General features: G+C 38.6%; 1 protein-coding gene across 1 annotated transcript in view; it reads left to right on the top strand.

The window, feature by feature from the left end:
* The window catches only part of MEIKIN (meiotic kinetochore factor), a 100676-nt gene that overhangs the window by 53511 nt on the left and 21476 nt on the right, over positions 1-25689 (top strand). Inside the window, exons 10-12 of the mRNA XM_039252566.1 lie at positions 3564-3728; positions 6907-6987; positions 20562-20681. Coding sequence (XP_039108497.1) covers positions 3564-3728; positions 6907-6987; positions 20562-20681 — 366 coding nt within the window. The remainder of the gene's footprint in view (positions 1-3563; positions 3729-6906; positions 6988-20561; positions 20682-25689) is intronic.

Genomic DNA, 25689 nt, shown 5'->3' with positions numbered 1-25689 from the left:
GATCAGAGGAAACATGTTTTGTTTTGTTTTTACTCCATCAGATTACTGCTAATGGGCATGGAGTTTCTTTGAGGATGGACAAAAATGTTCTAAAATTTAGGCTATAGTGATTGTACAACTCTGTGAATATACTAAAAAAAGCATTGAGTTTTACTCTTAAAGTGAGTGGGTTTTATGATATGTGAATTATATCTCAATAAGGCTGATTTTAAAACCCTAACAAATTTCATATTCTATTAGGGGAAGAGAGGAGTCTTTAAAAAGATGAGGAAAGATGGGATCCAGAATACAAGTGGAGGAACTGGCCTTTAAAAGAGGAGAGATATTACCATTGTGGTATATTTGAAAAGGTAGGGGTAGCAGCATGGACTTTGTGCTTAGAAGGACCCCCACATTTCATTTAATGCTCTTTTGCCTTGACATTTTTATATTTTTTTAAACAAGGGCCTTCACATTTTTGGTTTGCTCCAGGTCCCCAAAATTGAGTCCTGAGTGGTCATATCTGTTTGAGTTCTTCTATTGTTGTGGGAAAGTATGAAGTAAGGCTGTCAGCTGAGAATGAGAGAGGGAAGGAGGCCAGAGTTTCAGGAAAATGGCAAGAGAGTGACCTAATCATGAGAAGCGAGAGAAATGCAGAAGAGTTGCCAGTCTGTGGCTACTCCTTTTGAGTTTGTCGTGACTTTGATATGCCAGATTGTATGGTTTTCTAAACACTCATCAGCAGTGGAGGTACAGAGGACATTGATGTCTGGAGTCATCTAGGGCTAGGGGTTGTCAGATATCTGTGATAGAAGGGATCAGAAAGCAATTACAAGGATGGATGGTGGTAACTGAGGAAAGAATAAGACAGGAGAAGGGTAATGTACCAAGATAAAATGGTAGAATCAGTAAATTGGAGATTTCAGTGGGGGCGGAGGACTGTATTTCATGAAGATAATTGAACATGGGTTGGAAGGATATAAGAAACTATTCAAATTGATAATTCCATACTTTCTATGTGTGATAAGAGCTATGTTTTATTACAGAGTGGCTAAAATACTATGAGGCAGAAAAGTTATTAAAAATCTAGGGATCAAGCAATTGTAAGGCCAGTCACTTAGATGAGTTATCAACTTGCATGATGAAATTGCTGAGAATGATGACAGGAGTGAGAGAAAAACCTGTTTGCTTGTTACACACAGATGAAGCAAGTCAGTAGATGCCAGTAAATACCTCACTGTTTGCTACATACCTTTGTTCTTTCCTTTGCTTAGAATGCATCTTATAGCTCCTTGGCTTCCTTCTGACCCCTCCCTGACTCAAACAACTGTCATTCATTCAGGACCCAACTCAAATTTCACCTTCTCAGTCATGTTGAACATATATAAACTGGGAATGCTGTTTTGGACAAGTTACACAGGACACTGAGCAGTCTGCAGTTTTCAGTGCAGGGATTAATTAGTAAAGGAACATGCTTTCTTGTAGTTGTAGCTTCCTCATGTCTTAGAGAGTACTTTGGTTTCTTAAATGAAGATGATCTCAGAATAAATATATAAATATGTTTGATATTTTCTCTAAAATTTAGTTTTAATGACAGGTAGATAGATCTATTATTATTTGTTTTCATGGAACACTATTTGAGATGTTACCTTAAACATAGTAGGGAAATTTTTGATTTGTGTGTATTTCTTTTTTTTTTCTTAAATAGTTTATTGTCGAGTTGGTTTCCATATAACACCCAATGCTCATCCCAACAAGTACCCTCCTCCATGCCCATCACCCCTTCCGCTCTCCCACACCCCCATCAGCCCTCAGTTTGTTCTCAGCATTCAAGAGTCTCTCATGGTTTGCCTCCCTCCCTCTCCCCCACTATTTTTCCCCTTCTTCTCCCCCATGGTCCTCTGTTTAGTTCCTCCTAATCCACCTATATGTGCAAACATATGGTATTTGTCCTTCTCTGCCTGACTTATTTCGCTCAGCATAACACCCTCAAGTTCCATCCATGTTGCTACACATGGCCAGATTTCATTGTTTCTCATTGCCATGTAGTATTCCATGGTATAGATAAACCACATCTTCTTGATCCATTCGTCCGTGGATGGACACTTAGGCTCTTTCCATGTTTTAACTATTGTTGAGAGTGCTGCTATGAACATTGGGGTACATATGCCCCTATGCATCAGCACTCCCGTATCCTTTGGGTAAATTCCTAGCAGTGCTATTGCTGGGTCATAGGGGAGTTCTATGGTTAGTTTCCTGAGGAACCTCCACACTGTTTTCCAGAGAGGCTACACCAGTTTACATTCCCACCAGCAGTGTAGGAGATGCCCATTTCTCCACATCCTCGCCAGCATCTAGAGTCTCCTGATTTATTCATCTTAGCCACTCTGAATGGCATGAGGTGATATCTCAGTGTGGTTTTGATTTGTATTGCCCTGATGATGAGGGACACGGAGCATCATTTCATGTGTCTGTTGGCCATCTAAATGTCCTCTTTAGAGAAGTGTCTGTTCAAAGTGTCTGCCCATTTCTTCACTGGATTGTTTGTTTTTCAGGTGTGGAGTTTGGTGAGTTCCTTATAGATTTTGGATACTAGCCCTTTATCTGATATGTCATTTGCAACTATCTTTTCCCATTCCGTCGGTTGTTTATTAGTTTTATGGATTGTTTCCTTTGCCGTGCAGAAGCTTTTAATCTTGATGAGGTCCCAATAGTTCATTTTTACTCTTGATTCTTTTGCCTTTGGGGATGTGTCAAGTAAGAAATTGCTGCTGTTGAGGTCAAGGAGGTTGTTTCCTGCTTTCTCCTCTAGAGTTTTGATGGTTTCCTGTCTCACATTCAGGTCCTTTATCCATTTTGAGTTTATTTTTGTGTATGGTGTGAGAAAATGATCTAGTTTCATTCTTCTGCATGTTGCTGTCCAGTTCTCCCAGCACCATCTGTTAAAGAGGCTGTCTTTTTTCTATTGGATACTCTTTCCTGCTTTGTCAAAGATTAGTTGGCCATACATTTTTGGGTCCAATTCTGAGTTCTCCACTGTATTCCCTTGGTCTATGTCTCTGTTTTTGTGCCATCTTTTTTTTTTAATGTTTATTTATTTTTGAGAGAAAGAGAGACAGAGAGAGTGCGACTGGGGGGTGGGGGGCAGAGAGAGGGAGACACAGAATCTGAAGCAGGCTCCAGGCTCTGAGCTGTCAGCACAGAACCCAGTGTGAGGCTCGAACTCATGTACCTTGAGGTCATGACCTGAGGCAAAGTCAGATGCTTAACTGAGCCATGCAGGCGCCCCAGTTGTGTGTATTTCACACTGTTTTGTCTTTCAAGAGATTTTATTTTTAAATATGTAGAATACTTTTTTTTTACAAAACATTTATCTTTAAGTTGAAAACTCTTTTTCAAGTTGAGGAAATAAGAATAGAATTATATATAATATTATGATTGATATATATATACACCCTATATTAATTGTAATAATTATGACATTTATATTACAGTAAAATAAGACATCTGAGAAGTGCTGCAAATAATTTTATAGTGAATTTCATGATTATGGAGTGTGTTTCATGATGATGAATTTATTTCAGCCTGAAAAAGATCCTGAACCTACAGATAAAAAATTTCAAACAAAGTTAAGTTCTCGTCATCTAAAAATGAAGGTTCCAACATCTCACCAGAGGTCTGTTATTGAAACCACTGCAGGTGGATCAGTTTCCAAAGTTCTCTTGCCTCAGCCTCTGGAACCTGCATTGGTAAGCACCGGCCTTCTATTAACGAATTCTTGAAAAGCCTATACCAAGAAAATGTACCTACTTGGAAGATTTAGATATATATAATTTGTTAACAACTCTAGGAAAAAATGCAGAGTGCTTTATATTTATAGCTGTATACAGGCAGATTTCTTTTAATGTTTCTTTTTTTTTTAAATATTTTTATTATATCTAGGAGAGAGAGACAGCGTGAGCAGGGGAGGGTCAGAGAGAGAGGGAGATACAGACTCTGAAATAGGCTACAGGCTCTGAGCTGGCAGTCAGCACAGAGCCCCACGCGGGGCTCGAACCCACGAACCGCGAGATCATGACCTAAGCGAAAGTCGGACGCTTAACCGACTAAGCCACCCAGGCGCCCCTCTTTTTTTTTTTTTTTTTTTTTTTTTTTGAGAGAGAGAGAGAGAATGAGCAGAATGAGCTGGAGAAGGGCAGAGGGAGAGGGAGACAAAGAATCTGAAGCAGGCTCTAGGCACTGAGCTGTCAGCACAGAGCCCAATGTGGGGCTTGAACTTGTGAACCATGAGATCATGACCTGAGCCGAAGTTGGAAGTCCAACCGACTGACCCACCCAGGCACCTCTCGGCAGATTTTTGTTAATGGATTGATAGCTAACAATTATGGTTCTTGGGACCATGGGGAAGTAGATATTCAGACAGACTGGAGGGGATAATAGCTGAGAAAGTAAGTAGGGAGAAAGCAGTATTGGGCAGGAATAGTCTCAGCCCCCATTGCCTGTTTGCCAGAAGCTTTCCCAGTAAGGAGGTCTGGAGCAAAGGTTATGTATTACAGGATTCTCATATTGGGCTTCTATGCTCAAACATTGGCTGAGGGTTGCCTGAGAAGATGATGGCCTCACCCTGAAAGCTGAAGCAGATTCCAGAGAAGTTGGAGGGGTTGGGGGGCGGGGTGGGGTGCTGTCAGCTAACTGCACTGTTTGCAGTAGAACAGCAGGTTCTCTGTTCAAGATGGTCTGAACAGAGCACCTCCATGGCAGCCACAATAATAAATACTAGCTGTCATTGAGTATCTCCTACTCTGCAGGCACTGTAGGTTCTCTTTACATGTATTATTCATAACCTTTGTACAGCAATCCCTAGGGGTAAAATAATCCTCATTATTCCCTTTCCCAGATGAAGAAAGATTAAATAGCTAATGAATTCTAGAGCTGACAGTGTACCACCTAAATATACATAAAATTTTGGGTAAAAATTTTCCTAATAAACAATCCCATCTTATGTCTTGAACAAACAACTATTTTAAGAGGTTTTTAAGCCATAAACGAAAAAAAGAGTGAAAGAAAGAAAAGAGGAAAGAAAGAACAAAGAAACCTAACACAAACTTGTGTATGATGTTCAAGTTCCAACTCTTAGTTTGTGTTCCAAAATTGGCAGCATATAATAAACACCTATTCAAAGAGATTTATCAGGACTGGTTGTTTCATGGAATCCAACAGTTGAAAAGACAGCTGACTGATAGGGGTGCCTGGGTGGCTCAGTCAGTTAAGTGTCCGACTTCGGCTCAGGTCATGATCTCACTGTTCGTGGGTTTGAGCCCTGCGTCGGGCTCTGTGCTGACAGCTCAGATCCTGGAGCTGGTTTCAGATTCTATGTCTCCCTCTCTCTCTGACTCTCCCCTGTTCATGCTCGAGCTCTCTCTCTCTGTCTCTCTGTCTCTCTCAGAAAAAAAAAAAAAAAAAAAAGACAGCTGACTGATAGAAATAAAATTATGTGTCTTCTGTCTTTTTGAATATCTCTGTCACTCTGTTTCGCAGTTCTGACCCTCTGCCCGTTTGTCTTTGCCTTCCCTGTTTTTTGTCTCTTAGTCTCAAGCTCTGTCTCTCTTTGTACTGTCTCTGTCTTGATCTCTCTCCAATTGTCTTCTGTCTGTTTCTCTGTCAATTTCTTTCTGTTCAGTTTGTTGGTCTCTGTCTTCTTCATCCTTTTTCTCTCTTCCTCTCTCTTCTCAATCTTTCTCTTTTTTCCTTCCTCTCTCTTACCTCCTCATTCACCCTCTCTCCCTTTTTTCCTCCCTTTCCTCTTCTCCCCATTTCCTCCCTCAACCCCCACTTAAACTTTTAGGTCACTGATCCTGTTTTTCTCTTGCCCTCTCACTCTTTCTTGATTTGTCCACCTGTCTCTCTCTGTCTCTGATTCTTGGATCTTCAAAAAATAGGAAATAAGCTTTTATAAGTTCTCCAACTTTGATACTGCATGTATGGAAGTGTCTATATACATTTATATGTATGTATTTTAAACCAATTATCCTTATAATAGCTTCAGAAATTATTTATAATGCCTTTCCATAAAAAGTAAAATAATACACTACGAATTAAACAAATGCTAAAAGTGAAATACTTTTCTTAGCATTAGAAAAGATAATCAATGCATCATTTCCTAGTTCAAAACTTAAACTAGCTCTCCTTTTGAAATTAATAGTGATTTCACCAAAAGTATTCTTGTATAGTTCTTGTCCTACATAGAGTTCTCCTAGGAGTTTCTTGACCTACCTCAAGCCAGTGAATTTTTTTAGTTACTTGCCTAGTGGTTTAAAATTTAATTAGCACATTAAAATTTTTTTTTTTACAAATAGTTTATTGTCAAATTAGTTTCCACATAACATTCAGTGCTCATCCCCACAAGTGTCCTCCTCCATGCCCATCCCCCCCTCCCCCTCCACATCCATCAGTCCTCAGTTTTTGTCAGCATTCAAGAGTCTCAAGGTTTGCCTCTCTCCCTTTCCCCCACCATTTCCGCCCTTCTTCTCCCCCTTGTTCCTCCGTCAAGTTCCNGCTCAGCATAACACCCTCAAGGTCCATCCATGTTGCTACACATGGCCAGATTTCATTGTTTCTCATTGCCATGTAGTATTCCATGGTATAGATAAACCACATCTTCTTGATCCATTCATCTGTGGATGGACACTTAGGCTCTTTCCATGTTTTAGCTATTGTGGAGAGTGCTGCTATGAACATTGGGGTACATGTGCTCCTATGCCTCAGCATTTCTGTATCCCTTGGGTAAATTCCTAGCAGTAGCACATTAAAATTTTATTAGTCTGACACATTATGATCTAGTCTACTAATTTGATATTGTGTTTTACTGTATTAAATTAGTTTATTTCTTTCTACTATTCAATCCCCTATTTCACAAAACTTTTATAGAGTACAAATTCTAATACTCCTGATAAGAAAAGCAAAGGCCTCTTAACAAGTACTCCATCTTCGCAAACTGCTGATTTAGTGGTAAGTATTAGCATTTGGCCCTTGTATCTATTTTCTGGTTCCCCCTTCTCCCTATTATTCTGTTTGTGCCACACCAGGGGAATTTTATACATACAGAATGATGTCTGTGGTTTTCTGTTGTATAAACATGCTTTCGCTGGAAGTACTCCATATACTGCTTTACATGAAAGAAAAATCAGAAAGATTTTTTTTCATTTTTTAAATTATGGTAAAATGTATGTGACATAAAATTTACTATTTTAACTCTTTTAAACTATACAGTTCAAGTACATTTATATTGCTGTTCAACGATCACTTTTTTTCATCCAGAACTTTTTTCTTCTTGTAAAACTAAAACTCCACTACCTAGTAGTGCATTTGCTGGATTTTAAGATAGTTCTATTTTTAATTTTTTAAAATTTTTTTAAATTTATTTCTAGGAGAGAGAGAGAGAGAGAGACAGCGTGAGCAGGGGAGGGTCAGAGAGAGAGGGAGTCACAGACTCTGAAACAGGCTCCAGGCTCTGAGCTGGCAGTCAGCACAGAGCCCGACGCGGGGCTCGAACCCATGAACCGCGAGATCATGACCTAAGCGAAGGTCGGACGCTTAACGGACTAAGCCACCCAGGCGCCCCTATTTTTAATTTTTTGAGGAACCTCTATACCGTTTACCAGGGTGGCTACACCAGTTTTCCCACCAGCAGTGCAAAAGGGTACCTCTTTCTCCAGATCGTCAACATCTGTTGTTGCCTGAGTTGTTAATTTTAGCCAGTCTGACTGGTGTGAGGTGGTACCTCATTGTGACTTTGATTTGTATTTCCCTAATGATAAGTAATGTTGAGCATCTTTTCCTGTGTTTGTTAGCCATCTGAATGTCTTCTTAGGAAAAGTATCTATTCATGTCTTTTGCCCATTTCTTCATTGGATTATTTGTTTTTTCGGTGTTGAGTTTGGTAAGTTCTTTACAGATTGTGAATTCTTATTCTTTGTCAGATACGTCATTTGCAAACATCTCCCATTCCACCTGTTGCCTTTTAGTTTTGCTGATTGTTTCCTTCACCATGCAGAAGGTTTTTATCTTGATGAGGTCCCAAGAGTTTATTTTTGCTTTTGTTTCCTTTGCCACAGAGACATATCAAGTAAGAGGTTGCTGTGGCCGAGGTCAAAGCAGTTGTTGCCTGTTTTCTCCTCTAGGATTTTGATGGCTTCCTGTCTTATGTTTTGGTCTTTCATCCATTTTAAGTTTATTTTTGTGTATGGTGTAACAAAGTGGTCCAGGTTCATTCTTCTGCATGTTGATGTCCAGTTCTCCTAGCACCATTTACTAAAGAGACTGTCTTTTTTCTTTTAATTTAATTATTTTTAAAATTTAATTATTTTTTAAAATTACATCCAAGTTAGTTAGTATATAGTGCAACAGTGATTTCAGTAGTAGATTCCTTAATGCCTCTTACCCATTTAGCTCCTCCCCCCTCCCACAATCCCTCCACTAACCCTCTCTTTGTTCCACATATTTAAGAGTCTCTTATGTTTTTGTCCCCCTCTCTGTTTTTATATTTTTTTTCGCTTCCCTTCCCTGATGTTCATCTGCTTTGTATCTTAAAGTCATCATGAGTGAAATCATATGATGTTTGTCTTTCTCTGACTGCCTAATTTTGCTTAGCATAATACCCTCTAGTTCCATCCACATAGTTGCAAATGGCAAATTTTCATTCTTTTTGATTGCCAAGTAATATTCCATTGTATATATATACCACATCTTCTTTATCCATTCATCCATCGATGGACATTTGGGCTCTTTCCATACTTTGGCTATTGTCAATAGCACTGCTATAAATACTGGGGTGCATGTGTCCCTTTGAAACAGCATGCCTATATCCCTTGGATAAATACCTAGTAGTGCAATTGCTGGGTCATAGGGTAGTTCTATTTTTAATTTTTTTGAGGAACCTCCATACTGTTTTCCAGTTTGCACTCCCACCAGCAGTGCAAAAGAGATCCTCTTTCTCTACATCATCACCAATGTCTGTTGTTACCTGAAGTGTTAATTTTAGCCATTCTGACTGGTTTGAAGTGGTATCTCATTGCGATTTTGATTTGTATTTCCCTGATGATGAGTGACTTTGAGCATCGTTTCATGTGTCTGTTGGCCTTCTGTATGTCTTCTTTGGAGAAGTGTCTATTCATGTCTTTTGCCCATTTCTTCACTGGATTGTTTGTTTTTTGGGTGTTGAATTTGATAAGTTCTTTATAGATTTTGGATAGTAACCCTTTATCTGATATGTCATTTGCAAATATCTTCTCCCATTCTGTCAGTTGCCTTTTAGTTTTGCTGATTGTTTCCTTCCCTGTGCAGAAGCTTTTTATTTTGATGAGGTCCCAATAGTTCATTTTTGCTTTTGTTTCTGTTGCCTCCAGAGATGTGTTGAGTAAGAAGTTGCTGCAGCCAAGGTCAAAGAGGTCATGCCTGTTTTCTCCTCGAGGATTTTGATGGCTTCTTTTCTTACATTTAGGTCTTTCATCCATTTTGAATTTATCTTTGTGTTATGGTGTAAGAAAGTGGTCCAGGTTCATTCTTCTACATGTTGCTGTCCAGTTTTCCCGGCACTACTTGCTGAAGAGACTGTCTTTATTCCACTGAATATTCTTTCCTGCTTGGTCAAAGATGAGTTTGCCATACATTTGTGGGTCCATTTTTGGATTCTCTATTCTACTCCATTGATCTGAGTGTCTGTTCTTGTGCCAGTACCATACTGTCTTGATGAGTACAGCTTTGTAATATAGCTTGAAGTCCGGAATTGTGATGTCTCTTGCTTTGGTTTTCTTTTTCAAATTTTAGGATTGTTTGTTCTAGCTCTATGAAGAATGCTGCTGTTATTTTGATAGGAATTTCATTTAATATGTAGATTGCTTTGGGTAGTATTGACATTTTAACAATATTTGTTTTTCCTATCCAGGAGCATGGGATATTTTTCCATTTTTTTGTGTGTCTTCTTAAATTTCTTTCATAAGCTTTCTAGTTTTCAGTGTATAGACTTTTTAACTCTTTGGTTAGATTTATTCCTAGGTATTTTTTGGTTTTCAGTGCAATTGTAAATGGGATTGATTCCTTGATTTCTCTTTCTGTTGCTTCATTGTTGGTGTATAGGAATGCAACCAATTTCTGTGCATTGATTTTATATCCTACCACTTTGCTGAACTCATGGATCAGTTATAGCAGTTTTTTTGGAGGAATCTTTTGGGTTTTCCACATAGAGTATCATGTCATCTGTGAAGAGTGAAAGTTTGACCTCTTCCTGGCTAATTTATATGTGATTTATTTCTTTGTGTTGTCTGATTGCTGAGCTTAAGACTTCCAATACTATGTTGAATAACAGTGGTGAGAGTGGACATCCCTGTCTTATGCCTGACCTTAGGGGAAAAGCTCTCAGTTTTTCCCCATTGAGGATGACATTAGCGTTGGGTCTTTCACATATCGCTTTTATGATCTCGAGGTATGATCCTTCTATCCTTACTTTCTTAAGTGTTTTTATCAAGAAAGTATGCTGTATTTTGTCAAATGTTTTCTCCACATCTATTAAGAGGATCATGTGGTTCTTGTACTTTCTTTTATTGATGTGATGTATCACACTGATTATTTTGTGGATGTTGAACCAGCCCTGCATCCCAGATATAAACCCCACTTGGTCGTGGTGAATAATTTTTTAAATATATTGTTGCATCTGATTAGCTAATATCTTGTTGAGGATTTTTGCATCATGTTTATCAGGGAAATTGGTCTATAGTTCTCCTTTTAGTGGGGTCTTTGGTTTTGGAATCAAGGTAATGCTTGCATCATAGAAAGAGTTTAGAAGTTTTCCTTCCATTTCTATTTTTTGGAACAGCTTCAAGAGAATAGGTATTAACTCTTTCTTAAATGTTTGGTGGAATTCCCCTGGAAAGCCATATGGCCCTGGACTTTTGTTTTTTTGGGAGATTTTTTTATTACTAATTCGATTTCTTAAGAATTTGTCCATTTCTTCCACATTGCCCATTTTATTGGCATATAATTGCTCATAATATTCTCTTACTGATTTTATTTCTGCTGTGTTGGTTATGATCTTTCCTCTTTCATTCTTGATTTTATTTATTTGGGTTCTTTCCTTTTGATTTTTGATCAAGCTGGCTAGTGGTTTATCAGTTTTGTTAATTCTTTCAAAGAACTAGCTTCTGGTTTCATTGATCTGTTCTACTGTTTTTATGGTTTTGACAGCATTGATTTCTGCTCTGATCTTTATTATTTCCTGTCTACTGCTGGTTTGGGGTTTTATTTCCTGTTCTTTTTCCAACTCTTTGAAGTGTAAGGTTAGGTTGTGTATGTGAGACCTTTCTTCCTTCTTTAGGAAGACCTGGATTGCTATATACGTCCCTCTTATGACTGACTTTGCTGCATCCCAGAGGTTTGGGGCTGTGGTGTTATCATTTTCATTGGCCTCTATGTACTTTTTAATTTCCTCTTTAACTTCTTGGTTAGCCCATTCATTCTTTAGTAGGATGTTCTTTAGTATCCAAGTATTTGTTATCCTTCCAAATATTTTCTTGTGGTTGATTTTGAGATTCATAGCATTATGGTCTGAAAATATGCACAGTATGATCTTGATCTTTCTGTACTTGTTAAGGGCTGATTTATGTTCCAGTATGTAATCTATTCTGCAGAACGTGCCATGTGCACTGGAGAAGAATATATTCTGCTGCTTTAGGATGAAATGTTCTGAATATGTCTGTTAAATCTGTCTGTTCCAGTGTGTCATTCAAAGTCACTGTGTCCTTGTTGATTTTCTCTTTAGATTATCTGTCCATTGCTGTAAGCAGGGTATTGAAGTCCCCTACTATTATGGTATTATTATCAATGAGTTTCTTTATGTTTGTGATTAATTAATTTATACATTTGGGTGCTTTCACATTTGGAACATAAATGTTTACAATTGTTATGTCTTCTTTGTGGATAGACCCCTTAATTATGATATAACGGCCTTCTTCATGTCTTGTTAGTCTTTATTTTAAAGTCTAGATTGTCTGATATATATATGACTACTCTGGCTTTCTTTTGTTAACCATTAGCGTGATAGATGATTTTCCATCCTCTTACTTTCAATCTGAAGGTGTCTTTAGGTCTAAAGTGGGTCTCTTGTAAACATCATTTAGATGGATCTTTTTTTCTTATCCATTCTTTTACTTTTTGTCTTTTGATTGGAGCATTTAGTCCATTGACATTTAGAGTGAGTACTGAAAGATATGAATTTATTGCCTTTATGTTTCTTATAGAGTTTGAGTTTCTGGTGGCGTTTTCTAGCCCTTTCTAGTCTTTGTTGCTTTTGATTTTTTTTTTTTTTTTTGTCTTTTCTTCCCTCAGAGACCCCCCCTTAATATTTATTGCAGGGCTCGTATAGTGATCATGAACTCCTTTAATTTTTGTTTGTCTGGAAAACTTAATCTCTTCTTCTATTTTGAATGATAGCCTTGCTGGATAAAGAAATCTTGGCTGCATATTTTTCTGACTCAGCACATTGAATATATCCTGCCACTACTTTCTGGCCTGCCACGTTTCTGTGGATAGTTCTGCTGAAAACCTGATCTGTCTTCCCTTGTAAGTTAAAGACTTTTTAAAAAAATGCTTTTTATTTACTTCTGAAAGAGAGACAGAGACAGCATGAGCAAGGGAGGGTCAGAGAAAGAGGGAGACACAGAATCTGAAGCAGGATCCAGCTGTCAGCAGAGAGCCTGATGCGGGGCCTGGACCCATGAATCATGAGATCATGACCTGAGCCAAAGTTGGAAGCTCAACTGACTGAGCCACCCAGGTGCCCCAGTTAAGAACTTTTTATCCTTTGCTGCTTTCATGATTCTTTCCTTGCCTGAGTATTTTGTGAATTTGACTATGATATGCCTTGTTGATGGGTGGTTTTTGTTGAACCTGTGGGAGTCGTCTGTGCTTCCTGGATTTTGATGTCTGTGTTTTTCCCCAGGTTAGGAAAGTTTTCCATTATGATTTGCTCACATCCCCTTTTTCTCTCTTTTCATCTTATGGGACCCCTATGATTCTGGTGTTGTTCCTTTTCAATGAGTCACTAATTTCTCTTATTCGTAAATCATGCTCTTTTACTTTAGTCTTTCTCTTTTTTTCTGCTTTGTTATTCTGCATAAGTTTGTCCTCTGTATTGTTGATTCACTGCTCTGCCTCATCCATCCTTGCCACTGTGGCATGCATTCGAGATTGCAGCTCAGTTATAGCATTTTTAATTTCATCCTGACTAGAATTTACTTCTTTTATCTTCATAGAGAGGAATTCCAATCTATTTTTGACTCCAGCTAGTAGTCTTATTATCGTGATTCTAAATTCTGGTTCAGATATCTTGCTTGTATCTGTGTTGATTAAGTCCCAGGCTGTCATTTCTTCCTGCTCTTTCTTTTGGGGTGATTTCCTTCATTTTGTCATTTTGAAGGAAGAAAAGGAATTAATAAGGTAAAAAAAATTAAAATGATAAAAACGAAAACAACACACACATACACACACACAGAATCAAATAAATGATGCTAGATCCTAGGTGTGTTTTGGTTTGATTATTGAAAGGAGCTTGATTGTTCAGAGAAAAAAGGGAAAAAGAAAAAAGAAAAAAAAGGAAAATGTTTGAAAATTTGAGAAAATGAATACAATGAAATAGAGTAAATTGAAGTGATGGAAGTAAAATAGAATTTGAAAATTTTACAAAAAAGTAAAAAAATAAGTAGAAAAAAGATTTTTAATAAAAGTTGAAAATAAAAATATTTTTCTCTTTCTGTATTCAAGTAAAGGAAACAAAAATGAAAGAAAAAAAGAGAGAAAGAAAATTGAATAGATGGCCCAGTGAACAGACTGAAATATGATTGATATTACCTCATTTTACCCTAGAAGTCAAACTATGAAGCACTTTATAGTCCATTCTCTTGAGCAGGCGGAGAGATTTGTGGTGTTCATGAAGAGTGAAGTTGACCCAGGTGGGCAGGGCTTAGTGTAATGGCTTTGTTCTCCACTAGATGACGCTGTTTAGTTTACTGGGGTGTATTGTTGTGGTGCCTGTAGGTGTCTGTGCACAGGTGTGGGAGGGGTGCAAATGGCATCACCCAGCTACTCAGTTTCTAGTATTGGAACTCTGTGCTCTCCCTGGCCAACAATCACACACTCATCCTTTGTCTCTAGCTTCTGCCCACTCCCCGCTTTACACTGTCCCTGACCAAGCCATCAGGTTGCCAGACGGCACCTCCCTACTCAGTTTTATCTCAGATGTGGCTGTGTTTCCCAACTCCTCACTTCTAAGGGACTGTGACTTTGACCTGCTTAGATCCTCCGGGGATGGTCTCACCAAGCAATGGCTGGGTGGCCACTTTACCTGCAAGCATTCGTGGGACCGTGCTGCTGCTGATGTCCAGAGACTATGGCTGGGTGCCAGCCCACCCCAGAAAAGGTTCACACAATCATGTATCAGCAGCGTTTCAGGGATTATGGAAAATCACAACACACATCTGGCACCAGGCTTCAGCCTTAACGACCTTGTTCCAGGACCAGTAAATGTGATTGTTCTCTGGGGTCTGCTGGGACCTGATGGCCACACAGCCTCTACCAAATGTCCTTCAAGCAGTGGAAGCAGTCTTCCCAGACCCCACTCTGCTCCTGGGGATTTGCCCTTCCCACCAGACCACCAGCAGGTATTCAGCTACAGAGTTTCAGACTCTGTGCTCCCCCTGTTTATGGAGTCTTAATGGAATTTAAACCCTCTCCTTTCTCCCTTCTCCCTTTTTAGTTCAGTCCCTGTGGCTATTTCCACTTTTCCACTTTCTCTTCAGCTCCTTTTGTGGGGGGTGCTTTTCCTTTACTCTGTCTTGTCTCTGTCCTCTCTCTGCAAGCAAAAACAGCTTCCTGCCCTCTACAGCTTCTTTCTCCCCCAGTTCACCTCTCCAACACCATTGCTGAGTGTTTTGGTTTAGGTTGTATAGATTGTTGTGTTAATCCTCAAGTCTGTTTTCTAGGTGTGCAGGATGGTTTAGTGTGTTCAGGCTATATTTTATATACACGAGATGGAAGAAAAACTTCCATGCTGTTCTGCCATCTTGACTCCTCCCCTGAGACTATATTTTTTCCATTGGATACTCTTTCCTGCTTTTGTCAAAGATTAGTTGGCCACATATTTATGGGTCCATTTCTGGGTTTTCTATTTCACTGATCTATGTGTCTGTTTATGTGCCAGTACCATACTGTCTTGATGATTACAGCTATGTGTTTAAAAATTTTTTTAATGTTTTTATTTATTTTTGAGAGACAAAAACAGAACACAAGTCAGGAAGGGTAGAAAGAGAGGGAGACGGGGAATCTGAAACAGGCTCCAGGCTCTGAGCTGTCAGCACAGGGCCTGACAGGGGGCTAAACCTCATGAACCACGAGATCAGCCACTTAACCGACTGACTCACCTAGGCACCCCAACTGTGTGTTTTTCCAATAATGGCTATCCTCATGGGTATGAGACAGTATCTCATTATGGTTTGACTTCTGTTTCCCTTATGGCTAGTGATGTTGAGCATCTTTTTATGTGCTTATTTGCCACTTGTGTATCTTCTTTTGAAACATGTCTATTTAAGTCCATTGCTCATTTTTTAATCAGATTATTTATTTCTTGTTGAGTTGTAGGAGTTTTTTTAATATATATTTGAGATTTTAACTTCTTATCAGATATATGGTTTGCAAGTATTTTCTCCCATTCTGTGGGTTACCTTTTCATTCTGTTGATAGTATCCTTTGATGTACAAAAGCTTTAATTTTTAAAAAAAGTGTTTTTGAGAGTGAGAGAGAAAGAGAGAGAGAGAGCATGTGGGGGAAGGGGAGAGAGAGAGGGAGACAGAGGATCCAAAGCAGGCTCTGCACTGAAAGCAGAGAGGCCCATGTGCGGCTCAAACTCATGAACCATGAGATCATGACCTGAGCTATAGATGGACATCTACCCGACAGAGCCATTGTAGACACCCTAAAAACTTTAATTTATATGTAGTCCAATTTATCTATTTTTTCTTTGCCTGTGCTTTTGTTGTCATAGCCAAGAGATCATTGCAAAATTCCATTTCATTAAATTTCTCCTCTCTGTTTTGTTGTAAGAATCTTAGAATTTGACTCTTACCCAATTATGGTTCTTCTTATGTTAAACTAAACAACAGGAATACAACTTGAAAACAGGGCAGAAAAAGGTATTCCTCTTTAGTGGGAACAGTATTCATAGAAGTCCATGAAGCAGTTTACTTAGAAGTTTGGGGACAACTCAGACACAAGATCTAATATCTTTTGTAATAGCAAATAGACATAGCTTCCAGGGTCCCCACAAGAGACGTGCCAAATTATAAGTCGATTACATCTGACTCTGGTTCAGGTCATGATCTTGCGGTTCATGAGTTCCAGCCCTGCATCAGGCTCTTTGCTGACAGCTCAGGGCTTGCAGCGGCTTCAGATTCTTCGAGCCTCTCTCTCTCCCCCTTACCCACTCCCACTCTGTCTCTCTTTCTCTCAAAAATAAATAAACATGGGGGCGCCTGGGTGGCTTAGTCGGTTAAGCGTCCAACTTTCGCTTAGGTCATGATCTCGCGGTTCGTGGGTTCGGGCCCCACGTCGGGCTCTGTGCTGACTGCCAGCTCAGAGCCTGGAGCCTCTTTCAGAGTCTGTGACTCCCTCTCTCTATGACCCTCCCCTGCTCATGCTGTCTCTCTCTGTCCTAGAAATAAAAAAAAAAAATTAAAAAAATTTTTTAAAAAATTTAAAAAAATAAATAAATAAACATGAAGAGTCAGTGAAGTTCAAAGTATGGTGCGTTTCATAGAGGTTACTTACATATAGTGCATTTATCGTTTTTTCATTGTGCATTTGTAGCCTTTCCTCATCCAGGTACAACTTATCATTTTTACCATCCAGCAATGTTGACATTTACCTTTATCACTCTCCTAGTAGAACAGAGCATGAGAATTAACCATAGATCAGTTTTTCAAGCTCAGGAAATGTTGGGTTTTTTTTTGTTTTGTTTTGTTTTGTTTTTAGGTTTACTTATTCTGGCTATTTTATATATATATGGAATCATAGAATATTTGGCCTTTTATAATTCCCTTCTTGCACTTAACATAATGTTTTCAAATTCATCCATTTTATACTGGATGTACAGTACATTCATGTACTTTTTTCCTTATTTATGGCTGAATCATATCCCATGGTAAGGATATACCACATTTTATTTACTAATTTGTCAGTTTGGTAGCATTATGAAAAATAATACTGCTATGAACAATCATGTGCAAATTTTTGTGTGAATATATGCTTTCACTTGTGTTGGGTATATACCTAGAAGAGGAAGTAGAATTGCTGAGTCACATAGTAATTGTATGTTTCACACTTTTTTTTGTAGTTGGCTTTTTATTTTTTTATTTTTTACTTATTATTATTTTTTTAATTTAAATTTTAGTTGGGGTTAACATACAGTGCAATATTGGTTTCAAGAATAGAATTTAGTGATTCCTCACTTACATATAACACCTAGTGCTCATCACAAATGCCCTCCTTAGGACCCATCATCTCCCACCCACCTCTCTCCTTCAACCCATAGTTTGTTCACTGTCATGAAGAGTCTCTTATGGTTTGTTTCTCTCTCTTCTCTCTCACCCTCCTTCCTATATGTTCATCTGTTTTGTTTCATAAATCCCACATAGGATTGAAATCATATGGTATTTGTCTTTTTCTGATTGACTTATTTCTCTTAGCATAATACATTCTAGCTCTAGCCACATCATAGAAAGTGGCAAGATTTCTTTTTTTTTTTTTTTTTTTTTTGTGGCTGAGTAATATTCCCCTGGGTATATATACCACATCTTCTTTATCCATTCATCATTTGATGGACATTTGCACTCTCCGTAGTTTGGCTATTGTTGTTAATACTGCTATAAACATCGGGGGGCATGCACCCCTTCAAATTTGTATATGTGTATTCTTTAGGCAAATACCTAATAGTGCAGTTGCTGGATTGTAGGGTAGTTCTGTTTTTAATTTCTTGAGGAACCTCCATACTGTTCTTTGAGTGCAGCAATTTCCATTCCCACCAGTAGTGCAAAAGGGTTCCCTTCTGTTTGCATCCTTGCCAACACTTGTTTCTGGTGGTGTTAAATTTAGCCATTCTGACAGATGTGAGATGGTACCAAGTGATTTTGATTTGTATTTCCCTGGTGATGAGTGATGTTGAGCATCTTTTCATGTGTCTTTTAGCCATCTCAGTGTCTTCTTTGGAAAAATGTCTCTTCATGTCTACTGTCCATTTCTTTACAGGGCTCTTTGGTTTTTGGGTGTTGAGTTTGATAAGTTCCTTAGAGATTTTGGATACTAACCCTTCCTCAGATATGTCATTTACATATATATTCTTCCATTCTGTAGGTGCCTTTTAGTTTTGTTGATTGTTTCCTTCACTGTGCAGAAGGTTTTTATCTTTTTTTTAATCTGTTATTATTTTATTTTTTAGATGGTTAAAGGATAAAAGGGTCTTGATATATAAGGAATGTCTTTCCTTGCAAATTATCTTTCTTAGATTTCAGAGTAATAGTTACATTCTATAATGGGAAAATATCCTTGCTCACAGATTCTCTCATTTACCTATGATGTGGGCAAGTTTGCGGTTACTCCTTCCTCTGCTGAATCAAGATGGACTTTTATCTTGATGAGGTCCCAATAGCTGATGTTTACTTTTGTTTCCCTTGCTTTCAGCTATGTGTCTAGTAAGAAGTTGTTCTGGCCAAGGTCAAAGAGGTTGCTGCCTGTGTTCTCCTCTAGGATTTTGATGTTTTTTCTTTCTCACATTTAAGTCTTTCATCCATTTAAATTTAGTTTTGTGTATGGTATAAGAAAGCCTTCCACTTTCATTCTTTTGCATGTTGCTGTCCAGTTTTCCCAGCACCACTTGTTGAAGAGACTGGTTTTTTTTTTTTCCATTAGATATTCTTTCCTGCTTTGTTGAAGCTGAGTTCACCATATATGATCTATGTCTTTTTTCGTGCCAGTACCACACTGTCTTGATGACTACAGATTTGTAATATAGCTTGAAATCTAGAATTGTGATGCCTCCAGCTTTGTTTTCCTTTTCAGGATCAGAGTCTTTCTTGGTTCCATACAAATTTTAGGATTGTTTGTTCTAGCTCTCTGAAAAATGCAGGTGGTATTTTGGTAGGGATTGCATTAAATGTGTATATTGCTTTGGATAGTATAGACATTTTAACAATGTTTCTTCTTCCAGTCCATGAGCATGGAATGCTTTTCCATTTCCTTATGTCCTTTTTAATTTCTTTCATAAGTGTTCTATAGTTATCAGAATATAGATCTTTTACCTCTTTAATTAGGTTTATTCCTTGGCATATTGTTTTTGATGTGACTGGAAATGGGATAGATTCCTTGAATTCTTTTTATTCTGCTTTGTTATTGTTGTATAGAAATAAAATAGATTTCTGCACATTGATTTTCTATCCTGCGACTTTGCTGAATTCATGTATTCTAGCAAGTTTTGGCAGAGTCTTTCGGGTTTTCTACATAGAGCTGTTGTGGGCTTTTTTAAGTGTTTATTCTTTAAAAATTTTTTTTAACTATTTATTTATTTTTGAGAGAGAGACAGATACAGCATGAGTGGGAGAGGGGTCGAGAGAAACGGAAACACAGACTCTGAAACAGGCTCTAGGCTCTGAGCTTTCAGCACAGAGCTCTGTGCGGGGCTCAAACCCACGAACCGGAAGATTCTGATCTGAGCTAAAGTCAGTCGCTTGTCCAACTCAGCCACCCAGGCGCCCAGATGTTTATTTATTCTTGAGAGAGAAAGGGACAGAGTGTGAGCAGGGAAGGGGCAGAGAGAAAGAGAGAGGGAACCACAGAATCTGAAGCAGGCTCCAGGCTCCAAGCTGTCAGCACAGAGCTTGATGTGGGGCTCAAATTCAGGAACTGACTGATCTGTCGGTCAGTTGCTTAACTGACTGAGCCACCCCAGGCGCCTTTGTTGTGGACCTTTTAAAAACAGGTTTATTGTGGGGTGCCTGAGTGGCTCAGTTGGTTGAGCGTCCGACTTCAGCTTAAGTCATGATCTCCCACTCTGTGGGTTCCAGCCCTGCCTCCGGCTCTGTGCTGCCAGCTTCTAATTCTGTGTCTCCTTCTCTCTCTGCCCCTCCCCCACTCTCTCTCTCTCTCACACACACACACACACACTCTCTCTCTCTTTCTCAAAAATAAATGAACGTTAAAAAAATAAAAATAAAAATAACTTTATTGAGATATAATTCACATACCATACAATTCACCTATTCAGAGTGTGAAATTCACTGTTTTTTAGTATATTCACAGATGTGTGCAGTCATCACCACAGTCAATTTTAGAATCTTTTTATCACTTTAGAAACTCCATACTTTTTCACAAGAAAATGCTCCTAATGTGATAGTATTTCAACTTCAAGTACGTAAAAATAATTGATTTTGCAACACTTCTACAACACTGCAACACTTCATTTCTATAAGAGTAATATATATATTTTATAGGTTGATTTGTCTTCAGTACAGAGAGCAACTTTTGAAGAACTATTTCCAAATGTCAGCAATTCTGTTAATTCAGATGAAATTGTTCCTGTGTCAAGTTTGCAAGAAAATTTTTCAAATGAGGTTAGTATTTTTAATTTTTCCTGCAATTACTAAAAGAAATTATTACTATCATATTAGATACTTTGTTTATGAGATAATCTAAGAAATCTGTAGCTCATTTGTGGCTAACATAATCTACATGTGGAGGCAGCTATTTGTTACAATTATAAATAAAAGATATTAGGCTGCCACAGCCAGAACACTTTGCATTGCCAAGACTTGGGGTTGTTCAACAACTAGAGGAAACAATATTAACCTACTTTGATCCCAAACACCATTTTCACCTGTACATAAAAATTGTGGTCACCAATTTCATTGCGTTAGGATGAATACGCAGAAATATTATGCTTTATTATGAAAGAAGACATAAAACTCATCAAACTAAGTGCCATGGGGTTAAGAGTAGAGATAGGGGATGAGCAGAAAAAGAGAGAACAGAAAGTCAGTTGTGGAGACAGAAAGAGCCAGAGAGAAGAGGTTTGGGAGCAGATAGACAGAAGAAGGACAGAGTAAGAAAAAGAGGCAGGGAAAAAGAAATAAAAAGGCAAAACTTTAGGGATATGTAGTGGTTTAGTGTAGCCAGATCCTTTCAGTGAGACCCTGGGGTGAGAATGGGAATCCTGATGGTGATGGTGGGGAGAAAGCTGGTGATTAGACTGTAAAGATAAATAAGGGCCAAGATCTCAAAGGTCTTTAATACATATTAAAAAATTTGGATCTTTTTCCTGAGAGGAGCCAATAAAGAATTATGAATGAGGGATGATATCATATGGCCTTCTGTCTCCAGGGGTGGAGAACAGATTATAAAAAGCTGAAACTTGAGGCAGTTAGAGGTATCATTTCCTGAAAGAGAGAGAAAAAGAAAATGTTATGTAAGAGGTTGAAGGGAAGTAAAAATATATTGAGGTAGGGACTTGGAATGGAGGAAGTAGGAAAACACAAGACTAACGCCCATTATATTGAGAGGTCAGGTGAAATGGGAGACTTTGACCTTTTTAAAAAAGCATCTTATGGGGTGCCTGGGTGATTCAGTCAGTTGAGTGTCTGACTCTTGATTTCAGCTCAGGTCATGATCCCAGTGATTGAGCCCTGTGTCAGGCTCCACACTAAGTGTAGTCTGCTTAGGATTCTGTCTCTCTTTCCATCTCTCCCTCTCCCCGACTTGCACACTCTCTCTCTTTAAAATAAAAAAGGGATGCCTGGATGGCTCAGTCAGTTAAGCATCTGACTTCAGCTCAGATCATGATCTCACGGTTCATGGGTTAAAGCTCATGTCTGGCTCTGTGCTGACAGCTCAGAGCCTGGAGCCTGCTTTGGATTCTGTCTCCTGCTCTCTGTGCTCCTCCCCCACTCATGCTCTGTCTCTCTCTGTCTCAAAATTAAAATACACATAAAATAAAGTAAAATAAAATAATTTTAAAGCATCTTTATTGAGGAATAATTGACATGCAATAAACTGCACAATAAAGTGTATAATTTGAAAGTTTTCACATATGTATGCAACTGTGAAAGCACCACCACAATCAAGATAGTGAAAATATCTGTCAACCCAAAAGTTTCCTCCTCCTGTTCCCTAATTTTGTCTTTCCTGCCCCTGCCCCCAAGCCACTGCTGATCTAGTTTGGTAATTATAAGTTGGTTTATATTTTTCTGGTGTTTTGGGGTCACTCAAGTGAGAGAGTTGGAGAATATTTGGTCAGGTGTCTTTTACTTAGCATAATTATTTTGAAATTCATTTTTGTTGAGTGTGTTGATAGTTTGGTCCTTTTTAGTGATATGTGTTACTCCATTGTGTGCTTTACAAAAGTTCATCCATTCACCCATTTATGGAATTTGTATTGTTTAGCTGCTAGGAATTTTCATATACATATACATATATGTATTTGTATTGACAAAGATTCTCTTCTTGATCACACTTTAGTTAGGCTCCTCTGAGCCCTGTTCTCAACTAGGCCTTGACCTTGGGCTTCTGTGTCCATCCTTGCTGAGTATAGTTTTAGCAAGAATTTTCTCAATTTACAGAGAATCTCCCACCCTTGATATCTGATCCCCCTGGTCTGCCTTTGGCACACTAGCCTAATTAGGTTCCTGGATCTCCTTTCTAAGTGTCTGTGTGTAGTGGAGCTCCCCACACCTCCAACAAGCAATACTCCTGTCACCAGCAGGGTGTCCTAGAATTCAACTCAGTTCTGGCACTGCCCAAAGATATCATCAGATTCCACGGGTAAAGGACTTTGTAGTTCCATAAGACCGCCCTCCACTTCAGATGCTACTTGAAAGTCTAAGTTGTTATCTCTGCTTCTCATTAGCTGACTTTAAAAATCAGACGTTCCCATGACCCCTGCCTTGAATTCTATTAATTTACTATAGTAGCTCACAGAACTTAAAGAAACATTTTACTTATTAGATTATTGGTTTATTATAAAAGAATATAACTCATGAATAGCCACATGGAAGAAATTCATAGGACAAGGTATGGGGAAAGGGGAAAGAGCTTCCATGCTTTCTCCTAGGGCAACACTCTCTCTGAATCTCCATATGTTAATCAACCCAGATCCTCTCTGGGTTTTATGGAAGCTATGTAACTAAACTAACATGAGTTTACTCGTTGGTAAGTCACATGTAGAAACTACACCAGGTAGAGTTGTCACACAAAGGAGGCTTTATTTACAGCAAATAAGGAGATCATGGGGAATAACTTCAAAAGCCGTGACTCCCCAGAAATGGTGAATGGGTTCCTTTTATTCAGGGAGTTTTGTCATCATATGTGGAGGCAGGAACAAGGTAGTGCAGACGACTTAAGGAAACAAGCTTGTACATACATATGTTATGTAAATGAGGTTTGTGCTCCTCCTTGGGCAGAGATTTTAGTGTTATAATGAGGTAAAGGTAACTGCCAATCACTGCATGGGTCATTCCATAGTTTGTGTGTGTAAATGTGAATCGAGGGCAGGGTGGTTATGCTCAAACTGGTCTGGGTGGTCTGGCTCCGGGAGCTCTTCTTCCAGGGAGTCATTCTTGCTTGAGGGCTAGTTTTGGTTGCCATCACAGGATGCTATGCCCCTTGGTTCTTTGCCTGTGTTAAGAGACAAACGGGAAAGAAGAGCTTAAGTGAAGATGTGGGACAGGGGTTGGTTGGTACAAGCAGGTGAGCAGTAAAGGTCAGGTCTTAGAGTTTAGCTGGTAACAGCTCCATTCTGTAGGTATGGTTGACTAAATCATTGGCCACTGGCAACTGAGTAAACCTTTAGTGCCTCTTCCCTAGCTAGGTTATGGGGTAGGCCTAGAAATTCCAACCATCTAATCCAGGGTTGATTCCCCTGGCAACGAGCCCCCATTCTTAGGGGCATTCTAAAAGTTTCATCACATTAACAAAAAAACTTTATTGCTGTTATCGCTTAGGGAAATCTAAAGGTTTTAGGAGCTCTGTGCCAGCAACGGGGGCCAAAACCAAATCTATATTTCTTATTAAAAATCACAATATCACAGATCAGTTTAATGAAAATCACCTTACTCTTGATGTCTCTTCATAGTAGTTTTCCAACCACTGACTTCCCCATTCTTCTTGTTAGCTGTAAATCCCTTGCTGTATTTGGATTTGAGCCCCCTCTCTCTCCTATTGCAATACCCTATTATAATAGTTTTTTTTTTTGAAGTATGGTTGACCTACAATGTTACATTAGTTTCAGCTGTACAACATAGTGAGCCCCACATCTGGCTCCGGCTTCAGATACTCTGTTCTATTGATCTTTTGTCTATCTTTATGCAGGTACCACACAGTATTAAATAGTAGGGCACTACAACAGTTCTTGAAATTAGATAGTGTTAGCCCTTTAAATTTGTTCTTCTTTTTCCAATTGTTTTGGCTATTCTAGGTCCTTTGTATGTCTATATTAATCTTAGAATCAGCTTGTTGTTTTCTACCAAAAGAAAAAAATTCTGATGTAATTTTGATTTAGGATTGCATTAATCTGCAGATTAATTTGGGGAGAATTGACATCATGACAGTATTGGATTGGAAGACCCAACCCAAGAACAATGTAAAGCTATCCATTTTTTGAGTCTTTAGTTTCTCTTTGAAACATTCTATAGTTTTCACTGATTGGGTCATTATTCCCACTTGATGTCATCATTTCCCACTTAATGACACTATTTCATATTCTTGATACTATTGTAAATGGTATTCTTAATTTCAATTTCTGACTATTAATGCTAGCATATAAAAATACTTTGTGTGTGCTCACTACCAAGATTCACACGGAAGAAATAGAAAACCTGAACAGACCCATAACGAGTGAAGAAATCGAATCAGTCATCAAAAATCTCCCAACAAATAAGAGCCTTGGACCTGATGGCTTCCCTGGGGAATTCTACCAGACATTAAAACAGAATTAATCCCAATTCTTCTCAAGCTATTCCAAAAAATAGAAATCAAAGGAAAACTCCCGGATTCATTTTATGAAGCCAGCATCACTCTGATTCCCAAGCCAGACAGAGACCGAGCAAAAAAAGAGAACTACAGGCCAATATCCTTGATGAATACGGATGCAAAAATCCTCAACAAGATCCTTGCAAATCGAATCCAGCAGCACATAAAAAGAATCATCCACCAAGATCAAGTGGGATTCATTCCTGGGTTACAGGGCTGGTTCAACATTCGCAAATCAATCAATGTGATCCATCACATCAATAAAAGAAAAGATAAAAACCATATAATCCTGTCCATAGATGCAGAAAAAGCATTTGACAAAATACAGCATCCCTTCTTAATAAAGACTCTCGAGAAAGTCGGGATAGAAGGAACCTACTTAAACATCATCAAAGCCATCTATGAGAAGCCTTCAGCTAACATCATCCTCAACGGGGAAAAACTGAGAGCTTTCCCCCTGAGATCAGGAACACGACAGGGATGTCCACTCTCACCACTGCTGTTTAACATAGTGCTGGAAGTCCTAGCATCAGCCATCAGACAACAAAAGGAAATCAAAGGCATCAGAATTGGCAAAGAGGAAGTCAAACTTTCCCTCTT

The sequence above is a fragment of the Hyaena hyaena genome, unplaced genomic scaffold (genome assembly GCF_003009895.1).
Source record: "Hyaena hyaena isolate Hyena2069 unplaced genomic scaffold, ASM300989v1 scaffold_425, whole genome shotgun sequence".
In the NCBI taxonomy this organism is placed as follows: Eukaryota; Metazoa; Chordata; class Mammalia; order Carnivora; family Hyaenidae; genus Hyaena; species Hyaena hyaena.
This window is presented reverse-complemented; position numbering and strand designations above follow the sequence as displayed.